The sequence below is a fragment of the Meriones unguiculatus genome, chromosome 8, assembly GCF_030254825.1.
Source record: "Meriones unguiculatus strain TT.TT164.6M chromosome 8, Bangor_MerUng_6.1, whole genome shotgun sequence".
NCBI classification, from domain to species: Eukaryota; Metazoa; Chordata; class Mammalia; order Rodentia; family Muridae; genus Meriones; species Meriones unguiculatus.
In genome coordinates, this window is record NC_083356.1 from 102,343,272 (window position 1) to 102,355,937 (window position 12,666).

At 38.7% G+C, this 12,666-nt stretch overlaps 1 protein-coding gene across 5 annotated transcripts in view; it reads right to left on the reverse strand.

Moving 5' to 3' along the window:
- The window catches only part of Kcnh7 (potassium voltage-gated channel subfamily H member 7), a 494,749-nt gene that overhangs the window by 57,145 nt on the left and 424,938 nt on the right, over positions 1-12,666 (reverse strand). For all 5 annotated transcript variants that reach the window (XM_021637080.2, XM_021637081.2, XM_060390275.1 and 2 more), the window contains one exon: positions 6,720-6,919. In XM_021637080.2, coding sequence (XP_021492755.2) covers positions 6,720-6,919 — 200 coding nt within the window. The remainder of the gene's footprint in view (positions 1-6,719; positions 6,920-12,666) is intronic.

Here is a 12,666-nt window from a genome sequence, read left to right on the forward strand (position 1 = left end):
TTACATGGTAGGTGACTGCCATTGTTTTGAAAGATAGCTGAGTGTCTTGTTACCTAAAACCATCAGCTGCATGTCTTCTGCTTTCTATTGGTCCTGCCGTGGAGCTGCAGATGTTTTGTTGTTGTCTTCCCCACAGTGGTATTACAAAGAGCTTTTGAATAAGTGGCAGTGGATGGGCAGATGACTTTAATACTTTTTAAGAGATAGCGTTGTCTAGGGGCCTGCAACCAAAGGAGATCAGAAGCGACAAACTTCTATATAAAAATACTTCTGCTCAGTCCAAATTTATAGTCTACCCTCTTTGCAGAGATAGGAAATCTCCGCTGATCGATTAACCACCTTGCAGATGAAATTACTGTCCTTAGGATTTTTGGGTTACACTTATTTATTTGTATATGTTTGTGCACGTGTGTATGTGTGTGCATGTGTGCATGCGCGTATGTGATAGGGCACCCGTGGAGGTCAGAGGACAAGTCATTTGAGCTGCTGTGCTCCTCCCATCGTGTGGCTCACGTGTCTTAGGTATTTAACAGGCTTGACTGCAAAATGCCTTTACCCACTAAGCTATCTCACCAGCCCTAAAAATAGCATCTTACGGGCAGTTCACACAGTTATTTTTTTAAAGATCAACTCCTAAATGATAAATTATTTCTAGAAAATCAAAAGATGCCACCAGCCCTATGATCCATTATCGTGTACACACAAGCATTTGCCAACCTCTGTGTTTCCCTTTAAATCTGTCGGGCTAGTTGGATATGGCCACTGTTTTAACCTCCCCTGTTATGGTCCCATGTTACTGATCAGTAAAATGTTGTTCCTGGACTATGATTATATGTAAAAGGTTTATTAAAGAGGCAAGAAGATTAAAAATATGGATCTGAAGGCTTGACACACTATTTCTAAGTTTTCCTTTCCCGTTCAGGACAGGGTGTTTTTTACAAGGATTGTTTTTACTTGATTTCACTGATGGAGCACAAGTGTAGGTTCCCACCATTCTACTTCCCTGTGGTGCATCAAAAAAGAAAAAAAAAAGTGATCTGAAGGTGAAAACCTAGCACATGTGGAGCCATTTAAATAAGTGTATAGAATGATTGTTTTCTCTCAGTGTGTTTTTGTTTGTGCATGTAGAGATGAAGCACATGTGTGCAAACGCTTCTGGAGCCAGAGGTCAAACTTGCAGGCCAGTCTTTAGCTGCTGCCCTCTTGGTTTATTGAGATAAGGTCTGTAATTTGCCCTGCAATGCACCTCATAGGCTGAGGTAGGCGGTTGGGGAGTCTACCTGTGTTTACCTTCCTAGAGGCACAGCCATAAGTAGGAACCACTGCCTCTTTTTATTATCATTATTATTATTAAACCGGTTATGGTGATTGAACTCAGGTCTTCATGTTTTGAAGCTGACTGAGCTATCTCTCTGATCTCCAAAATGAGATTTTCCTTGAGTACAGTTGGATGGTGAGAGCAGAGATCGTTTCAACACTAGCCCTGGAGGCTACTCTGCAGGATAGTTGAAAAGTAGAAGAGATGTGAAAGTAAGGGAAATAAAACTGTGATTAATAGATTCCATAGAATTCACACCAGTCCCAGCCAGGCATAGTGGCACACATCTTTAATCCCAGCACTCTGGAAGCAGAGGCAGGTGGATGTTTGGGGTGGAGACCAGACTGGTCTACCGAGAGAGTTCCAAGACAGCCAGGGCTACACAGAAAAACCCTACCTTAAAAAGCCAATAAACAAATAATCAAACAAATAAGTGAAAAAAAATAAAATAAAAATCACACCACTTCCAAGAAGTAAGCATCTCTGTTAAACAGTCTGTTGCTTATCAGTCCCACTCTGGCTTTATATGTTGCATCTCTGGAGAAGCATGCTGTGTCATGGATGATATCACTGAGCTTGGAAAACTTTTCAGCCCGGGAGGCTGAGCCTTCACAAAATCTCCAAAGGCTCTGCCCCTACAGCTGTCCCCCCATCTCATCTCTCCACCTTCGTCTAGAGTGTGGTTAATGTGAGAGCTTAGACCACGTGGTACAGTGCTGGTGAGTTTTCTCCCACATTCCTGAAGGCTAGCACGCTCCTTTGTCTGGGATGTAGCGCAAAGGTACTTGTGCCCACACATCTCCAGAGAACCCAGGAATGTTAAGTACAGAGGGTTGTCTTTCCAACAGGAAAGGTGAAAAACCAGTTCTTCCTTCCCAGAAAGCTGAGAAATGGAAGCGATTAGTAGCCTGGTGATCTGCCTTATCTGTTGGGCCAGGCCAAATCAAGGTCCTACCAACAGGACTGGAGATAGCTTGTAATCTAAATGACTCCTGCAAGCTCCTCCCCACCCCACCCCAGGCTTCCCCAGGCTCCTACAACCAGGACCACATGTGGGTAATAGCCCAAATGGCCTCTATCTGTATAACTGAAACCAGGCCAGACCCTCAAGGCCCTTAAATTAGTACAGGCAGCCTATCTCTAGAACCCATCTTCTTGGAAGAAATGACAGTGTCCTGAATTGAGCTTCAGTGTAATTACACTTCTTCATATTATGCCAGAAAACTTTTTTTTTTTTTCAAATTAAACTGGGCTTAAATACATCAGGAGCCAACCTGTTATTAGACTGTCTGAAACCTGATCCAGGCTGATGGAGTCAATCTGGGTTTTTATCTTATCTCAGTGCCTGGCTTAATTCCCTGCCTATATACCTGCAGGGACCACCTCACCCCCTTATTAATTTTTCCCCTACCCGTAATTCAAAGTGATTTTATCTGCTCACCTTTATGAATAATTTATTTCTTATCTATGCTTTTAGTCCAGATACTTTCTATACGCATCTTTCAAATTTTCCTTCATTAAGCACCCCTAACAAAAATTCACTTATCCCCATTCTGCCTTTCTTAAAATCAACTAAAGAAAGATGTGCCTGGATTGAGTAATTGTCTATGCCCCCCCCCCCCCCCCACACACACATAAACCTTGATGTCCTGCTTTTCCTAGAATGGTTCCCTTTGTTCTCTACAATCAACAGTTCTAATATCCCCTTAGTAGATGGAGTTTTGACCAACATTTAGTGCAAGACATTCCATTTGGAAGGCTCAGATGCTCACTACAGAGAGCGGAGGAAGTCGGCAGCGGATAGATCATGACGCACATATTATCTTTGGACCCAGGTGATTTTAAAATGTTTCTCAAAGTGGCAAGTTTATTGAAGCTATTGAAAGAGTAAGTGACTTGCTCAAGGCTGGTGGCAGGTTGAGAATGAGTGCCAAGGTCTTCTGAATTTTTCTTGCTTTTCAGCCATTATGTGGTTGTTGTGGTAGCAGGAATTTTGGGGAATGCAAAAATCCTTCACTAAATGTACATGATCTTCCATGCTAATATTAGATTACAGATTTCCTGTTATGATAAAGGACATTTGGACTATCAGGGCTTTTCATCATTCATGCCTAGCTCTTAAGTGTGATGCTAGCCTACTTGGTTCTACACTGACATGGAAAATAGTTTCAATTTTCTTCAGTATTCTCACTAAAATTGGTGTTGGTTAACTTCAGAAAGTTTCAGACAGGATTGAAAGAAATAGCTTTAACTTTGGGACATTCCTTGAACGGTTATCAGCTCTAACTTAAGAAAACATCTCCTTATTCCTAACTAACCCAGTTTATGTATGCAGAAGGAAAGTATTTTCAGAAATTAATCTGTGCACATGCTTGAGACAATTATCTGGTCCCCAAACTGAAGCTAGACTCTGCAAAACATTCTTTTCACTACCTTTCTCTGCTTGACCCTTTCCTTTTGTACTCTGGTCCATTTTGGTTCAGGTGAAAGGGAATCCATAATTGTTTTCTGTTCTGGAACATTCTAGCAACAGCGTATATGAAAACTAGAAGATAAAGGGACCAAATGATATGACCCCACTGTTTTCTTAGGTCAATTATTCCCCATTTTGGTGGTCTGCTAAGCAAGCAAATAACTTTGATCATGGCATAAGTTTAGGTGAATTAACTGTGTGCACGGAAACCTTTACTTCACTTGAAGATGACAGAACAGTAAAAAAAATGACCTGAAATGTTTCATGAGAAGTTATATTTAAGTTTATACTTAAATGAAATAATGTGGAATGTTGATGCAAAATACAACAGTTTGATGTAGTTTTATGTATCACAGTACATAAACTAGCTAATTTTCAACTGTTTGTAAATTAGAATTTTACCAACAATAATTTGACAAGACACAAATGTGGTTTTTGGAGGTAAAAAAAAAAAGAACATTTTGAATTTTCTTTCTTTCCTTTTTCTTTCTTTTCTTTTTCTTTCTTTCTTTCTTTTTTTTTTTTACCTCTTAACAGTCTAATACTACAGTTGCTTTTCTCTAATCAACATTGTTTTACATGTCATGCTTAATAAGCAAAACATTTTCTATTTGCTGTTTCAGAGTTATCTGGTACTGAGTTTCTTTTGTTTGTTTTTTGTTTTTTTCTTTTACTCACTTTGCAGTCACAAAATGAAAATGTAGACAGCATGTACAAACAAGAAGTTCGTGCAAAGTCAAGTTTTCAAAACCACATGCAAGTCTCAGCGGCACATGGCTCAGAGCTCGCACGCTCCAGGATCATGTAATACTGGCATGCAGATGAGAGGAGAGAAAAGCACCTACATCATGAGAAGAGGATGATGAAAGAGAATGACATTTTCTTTATGACAATTATCTAATGCAAACCGTATACCCAGAACCTCTACCAGAGTTGGAATGGGGGCAGAGAAGTAAATTTTTGTGGGAGTAGGGAACTGGACAGGAACATAACTGGAGGTCAAGTTGTTACTAACAACGGAGAATTTCTGTTCTGTACTTGGCCTCTTTGATGTTTCCTTCCCCCGCCTCGCCTCTCTCGCTTGGTATTATCCTCTGCTATGTCATGCAAAAAAAGATTAGGGCTAACACTGGAAATCACTTAACAAGCTCTAAACCTGACAGATCACAAGGGTATTCTCCACAATTTACACGAGAATTAAATTGGATATAAATACCTCCTGTTCTTACCGGTGGGTGTTGTGATTCCGTGTGTTAAAGGTGTGAAGCAGACAGGAAAGAGATAAATCTTTCATAAGTACATTGTAAATAGGCAAGGGGTATATAAACCATATTTATAGGTAATAGAGTCAAACAATGATAGATAAATAGCTGTCACAAAATATTTGTATCACAAAAATGGTCATAAATCTAGATTTTTATGGAGAAGGGAGGTAAAAATAAATGACTGTTTTACTACTGTTATTGAAATACTCTGGCAGTAGGAAACAATAAAATTGAGTGACACATAGTTTAATTAAAAGTTCTTGACACTGCTTAAGCCAGCCCAGCACTAGAGACTCCCCAGTGGTTTTGAATGCTGGTATCTTTGTTAAACAATCACAATCACAGCTTATGAAAGCTACCGATATGTAGGTGCTCTTTCTTGCAAGATTAAAATCATCAAAGAAGAGATCAATTTATTATGTGGATTTTTCACCATGAACTTTGGGACAACTGAAAGTAACAGCTCATGGACTTGAGTTACTTTTTTTTTTGGCTCAAATGTGCTCATTTATTTCTTCAAATATATATTTTTTATGATAATATGATTTTATTTCTTAGTCAAATAAATCACATGCAGCTATGAGAAATTTATCTATATATAAACATGTCTTTGAGTTGGCAGTAATTGCTCTACGGCATCCACCATGACTTCCAATTTTGATCCATTGTCTTTTTTGTTAGAACGACTCTGATCAAATGGAAAATAGCAATCTTCATTGTACATATACACTTACACATTAATGGCACCATGGAACTGACAGAATTATTTAATATGAATGATGTATTTTCAGGAGATGCCATGAAGATGCACTGTCCTTTTGTCTTTTTCTACAGCTCTGTAATATGTAGTAGGGTTTGGCTCTGCTGCATAATTTATCTGTAGCATTGAGTGAGTCTCCAAAGCCTTACAACAAGGATAATAATGTGAACAACCCTCTTAATTCTAACAAGAGCTCTCCAGAACCCGGTCATCTTAAGGATGCTGACTTTTGCACAGTGATTCAGGAGGAGCTTGTAAAAAGTGTCTTTTTCCTCTCTCTTTTTTTAAATATCAACTATTTTAAAAGGTGTTAAGGAATGTCTGCTCCCTCACCCTGTTGAGCAGAAGGAGTCATTAAATCAAGTATATTGAAATGGAATATAATCAGTTGTTAAAGGAAGTATGAAACTTCCTATCAGAAAATGCTTGCTAACGTACTTAAGGTCTCTGTTCTTTCCTACCAGTGTTCAAGATGTTCTGCTTCAAAACATTATCCAAAGATAATCTTGGATCTTTGCTTAGGGTCATAAGAATTGTCACAGTTTGTTTTCCAAATATTAATTTTGTTGTTATTGTTGTTGTTTGTTTGTTTATAACCAGGCCATACCACAAAGGCCCGAGTTTTAGCTAAGACAATGTTTCCTTTCATTGGAGGCGGGAACTCTCTGACACGTAGCTATATCAGTTTGCATCACGTTATAATGCCTTCGCCACACAGTATAACTAGATACAGCATCATGCAATGCCATGAATTGAGAATGAGACACTATCTCCAGGGGAGAAAATAAACATCCAAGAGAAGGAAACAAAAGCACAGGGCTCGAAGCTGGTGAGACTGGCCTTTTACTTCGCTCTAGCTGGAATGCCCGCACAGCTTCTGTTCTGGGAAACAGAAATACATACCATGTTCATGTCAATGCCGTTGGTGTATGTCCACGCGTGCTGGAAATATTCTTCAAGCCGTTGCCTCAGAGGGTTGGGGATTTGGTGGAAGCGGATGAACTCCTTCACTCTCAGCATCTGCATGTGGTACCTGGCAGTTCCCGAGTATAGTCTTTGAATAATTGCAGAAACATTCCCAAAAATGCTTGCATACATTAAGGCTGGATTGGATAGAAAACAAAGTTACGGGGAAACACTGCAAATGGGCATAGTACATTTTCGCAGAATAGCAAAAATGCTGATTTTAATTATTTAACCCAAGCATGTCAGTTTACCCCTGGCCCTTGGGTAAACTCATCCTTCTTTACATAAATCATCATGATTTAAAATAAAACTGATATTGCCTTATAAGATACACATGCAACTGAGAGCATTAAGTATGATGTTCAATACATCTGTGAGAAGCCATCCTATTCGTAATAAGCTGAACCACAGTCAACATTACCATATTTTTCTGAAAAAGATTCATGAGGCAAAAACCACCTTTTTAGTAATATAGACTTCTCATCAAGTTCTGGTGGGCAACTAAGGGCATTGACAATTCCCTGCATTGTTTTAGAGGTCTCCAGGACACCCCTAACCAATAACTCTAGGGGAAGTATTACATACATGGCCCTGGACTTTTAATTTGGTGACCTATGGCCTCTGGGAGGAACATTATCCCATACGTAGGGTAATTCCAATTAAGCGTATGTATCTTATTAAACAGTAGGTTTGCATATGACAGAGTATTGTCACAGAACATGGTGAAACCTAACTCATATAGACTAGGAAGCTTTTCCCCTGCTGGCTGGCTTTCATAGTATTTGAAGATAATATGCAAAGTGCTAGGGACAAAAGTGATTGACAGTCTTACTCAGCTGTGACCTCTTCAGAGCTAAAATAATGATGAGCACTGTAAAATATGCCCACGGGTGCCACAGTAAGAGAACAGTAACCAATATAAGGTTAGCTCCACGGGAGGAAACTCATGCCTAGCACTATAAATCTGGCTAAGAACACACTGTGAAGAAGGTGATATGTTCCAGGGTGAACCTACCGCCATTACTTTACTAAATGGACATAGTATCAACCTGCTCTCTAAATCTGTATCTCTCACCCAGATATTAGCGAAACCCTTGGACCTCAGGAGAGATAGTCTTTAGTGCTGCAGACAGGTAACACTGAAACTCACCATGGGTCAAAAGGCAGGGAGACAGTGTACCAGGAGTACTCAGCCACACATGGAACACCTGTAGTACCTTCTCCTCTCCCTCCCAGGCCCAGGGAACATCAGGGAAGAGGAGATGAAGTAGATTTCAAGGGCCAGAGTCAGGGAGGACAAAAGCAAAACAGTGTCTTTTAGATGACAGGGCCATTGTTGTACTCATGAACTCATGGCAGGTGTGTTTGGCCTACACAAGATCAAGCCAGGCAACATTCCACAACAGAGGAAGAAAGAGCAGCTCCTAAGAGTCGATGGCTTCTGGTGGTGGTGTTGGGGTCGGGGCAGAAAAATTAGTTTTCTTTAAGGTTGTGGTTCCTAGTAGAGCAACCATGTTCCAGAGAATGACCCTATAACCGTGGGTAGCACAAAGTGGACTCGGTGGGTTATGGGAAAACGTGGGTAGTGACATGAAGTTGGGAGGAGACAGAGAAGAGGGGGAGCTGGGAGAAGTGAGGGGTGGCCATGATTAAACTATGTTGCATGTATGTATGACATTCTGAATTAATAAGATATTATAATGAAAATTTAAAAACTAAATGTTGAATTAGACTTAAAATATTGTTTCTAAAACAAGGAAACAAGGGATTATTTCTATCGCAGTCTGGAATGAAATCTTGTTATGAATAAAATGGTGTTGCAAATTTTCAATACTTTAGAGTTCCTAAGTAATTGACTAATTTTCTTTTAGAACGTAGAGTTTTCTTAGAGTGTTAATTTGTACTTAATTTTTTAGTTTATTCAAATTTGATCATATATATGATATATGAGATATGCTTTATCTATATACACATATATCAAATTATATATGATGTGTATATATTATCTACCATATGATAATATATACAATTTGAGATATATGTATATATAATTTGAATACACACGCATATCTGACTTACAAAATGTATATTGTTTAACTTTTTCCAGGAAAGCTATAACACATTTTTGCTTATCTATGGAGAGGAAGAGCGATGACATAAATTTACATTCAGCTTTTAGAATATTCTCATATATACTTCTGGGTATCACTTTAAAAAATGTGTATGAGTTTTTTGTTTGTTTTTTTTTTTTTGCCTGCATGTATGTATGTGCACCATGTATATGCCTTGTGTCCACAGAGGTCCAAAAAGGGGGTCAGATCTCCTGGAACTGAAATTTCAGGTGGTTGTGAGCCACTGTTCAGATACCTTCCGTGAGAATAAAGCGCTCTTAGCCACTGAGCCATTTCTCCAGCCCTGGAGCTAAATTTTCATTTAAAAATAAAAATGTTATGTTCTTGTTGTCTTCCTTTTTGCGTTTGCATTTCTAATAATTCTAACATGGAAACACTTATGTTTCATGTAGAAAAATCACATGATGTATGCTCTGCTTAAGGATCTTTGGGAATCTGTCAGGAACTTCGATGTGGCAATAAAGGTTTCAGTCTCTGGGGCCACAGTATACCAAGCAGGTGAAGAAGCATCAAAAGCAACATCACATTTTGAAGCATGGGATTCAGTTATGTCCACCTGACACATATTTTTTCCTTGACATGCATCTTCTGGATGGTCTCTGAAAACTATGCGCTCATTAAAAAAGCAGATGTCATGTGAATGGATGAGCTGGTGTGTCTGGATAAGGGGGCTCCCCTATTCTGAGGAAATAGGAGGAGGGAGGATGCGCAAGGGTGGGTGTGATTGTGAGAGAAGGGAGGGGCCTATGACCGAGATGTAAATTGAATTAATTAATTATAAAAGGGGGAAAAAAAGCAGATGTCACCCAATTCAGGCTCTGCTACGTTAACGTATTTTCTTGACCACTTGTTTTCCCTCCCACCGCATTTCCTTTGAGTATCTTTTTGTGCTTAATTGTGATGGTCTTTGTGTGCCAGGGATGTCCAAAGAAGGTATGTTTCTGGTAAAGATGCGATCATTTATTAAAATATGTAAAAAAGTAAGGAAATCTGAGGACTAACTTCATGACATCTTGACTGGGGCAGAGGATTCAGATAATTTTATTACACCTCACTCCGTGTGAATCAGTAAGGGTGTGTCTGGTTGAAACTAATATTTAAACTAAGTACTGCAGGTTGAATTCTCCTCTGCAGGTAGCCATCATTCATGCAGTCCACTGAAGGTCTGAGGAGACTGGAAATTGGAGCCAGGGAGGGTTCACTCTCTTACTGTCTAAGTTAGAAGATTAATCATCTCTTGACTTTGGACTATACTAACCAAGGATGAAGTTATGCTTTGGTTCTCCTGTAAAACTCTGTGGATTACTTCCTTGTCCTAGTTATTGTTTTTGTTCTTCTGTGAAAATCTTGACTTACAGATTTGGAGTGAGGCTGGGTTGGCCTGTGGGTGAAACATTAATTATTTGCAATGTCAATCAGTTTGTTTAGTTTGCTTCTTCCACAGGGTGAAGCAGCAAATAGAAATTGTCTCCAATTTGAGTAAACTAATACGTTGTTAAGAAGAGATATAGTGACATTCACCAGAAATTGATTCTTATGACTCATGTTAGAAGCGTATTTTACTTATACTTATTATTATTTATATTTCCAAAGTACCTGTTACATACTTAGGAAGCAGCTACCAAGAGAAAAAGGCCCATACCACCTATTTTCCCTGAAGCTCATAATATGAAAGGTTGAAGTCAGGAATCGGTTCTTATTGGGGCCTTAATAGATACAGTAGTTTTATCTCGATTTCTTCATGAAAATGGATCAAAATGCTAACAGGGAACCAGGAACTGCCAGCTGTCAAGATGGAAACCTAGATTCTAAGTATGTAATTGGGAACCTGAATGACAAATTGGAAGTCATGTTCGGTAAATTCTATGCTGATGAATTTTAAATCCTAAGGAAGAGATGAGGTTTTATCCCCTCCATCATTGTTTCACAGCAAAATGTTGCCAGCTAGAGAAAACAAATTATTATATTTGCATATCTTATTTAGTTGTTTCCCATTCACTGGATTAGAATATTGGTCAATTGTATAATGGCAAAATCAACAAATAAATGAAATAATAAATAAGACTCTTTGTATATGGAATTTTCTCTCTCCAAGTCAACATCTCATTTAGTCCTCTTAGCATTCTTTAGTGGAAAGTTTTGACTTAATGAAAGTTGTTTACTTTAGGTTAAAGTATTTTATAAACAAATTTTATTTTATAAGCATATCCTCCTTCAGCCTATACCCACACATATTAATTGCTAATAAAGTATTAAGTATTCTACACTTCGCTTTTTAAAGTTTACTTCCATGTGTTTTAAAGATATGTAACTTAAGAATGAAAGTTCATTGGTGCATAATTAGCACAGCCAATAACTAGATGTATCCCCTTTAAAAGTACAGTTTATTTAGTTGTGACGAACGGGTACATTCCTGCAAGCACAGTTAGAGACCAGCCTGTTTCTGCCATCCCAGAACACTTCCTGGCATCTCTCAGTTGCCTCTGCTCATTTCAGTCATGAAACCGCAGTGAGGAGTATCACTGGCTAGGGACCACAGCACACATACCGTCTGAGTTTGCTCTTGTTCCGCACTCGGCTGAGAATCATTGTGTCTATCAGAATTTCTTTTTAACTTTTTAAATCATAACAATGTACCAGAGTTTGTTATATCATCTGCTTATGGAAAAAAACACTGTTTTCTACACATTGGCTGTTATGAGGAAAACTGTTATGAATGTCTGTTTACAAATATTTGTGTGGGCATGTACTTTCATTTCCTCTCTGAGCACCTAGGTGGGGAATTCCTGCATGGTGTGGCTTGTTTAACTTTACGTAAAACAAGTTTTTTTCCAGACTGGTCTCATTTTATGATCCCACCAGCATGGCATACTATGGCAATACCATTTGTTCTGTTTCCTGCCGACGTTTGGGATTGCCACTTTAAATTTACCAGGATAGCATGTGTAGTGTCTCATTAATGCTTAATTTGCATTTCACCAATGACCAATACCACTTCTAAATAGACTTTTTCAACATTAAGATGTCTTTTTTTGTGCTGTGTCTGTAAAATAATTTGCTCATTAACAAAACCCAATTATCTCTTTGTCAAGTTGTAAAAATTCTTATATTCTGGAAGCCAGTCTTTCTATATTGATATATTCAAAACATTTTCTTCTAGCTTTTCAGTTTCACTTTCTTTGTTTTGAACAATGTCATTTGATTTTCAGAGACAGTGTCTTAACATATTGCGCTGGCTGACCTGAAAATCATTGTGTAGAGCAGGCTGGCCTCAAACTCACACCTGCCTCTTCCTACCGAGTGCCGTGATTAAAGGCATGCACCATCACACCCAGTTAACAATGTGATTTGAAAATAAAAGTAATTTTGATGTAATATAATTGGTCAATTTTTATTTTAAAGATCTTTTGTTTATCATAATGTTATCCATAGAGCAATTTGTTGTAAGTTGTCAATCACAAATCTGTTCTTAATTGTTTTCTTTTGGTTGTTGTTGTTATGGCAGTGGTGGTGGTATTGGTCTTTCACACCAGTAAGACACTCTACCACTGACCCGCAGCTCAAGCCCCACAGTCGAGCTTTTCACCCAAAGTGTGCAAAAAGACCGCAGTCCATGTCATCATAAGACTTCTTAGTCTAATCTGATTGTGTTCATTGTGTCCTTTGCTGTGGCAGAAGTGGTGAGACAATGTTGACGTGGCTCTTGGACTCTGCAAACCAAACGAACAAGAGCAACATTTACACCAATCACG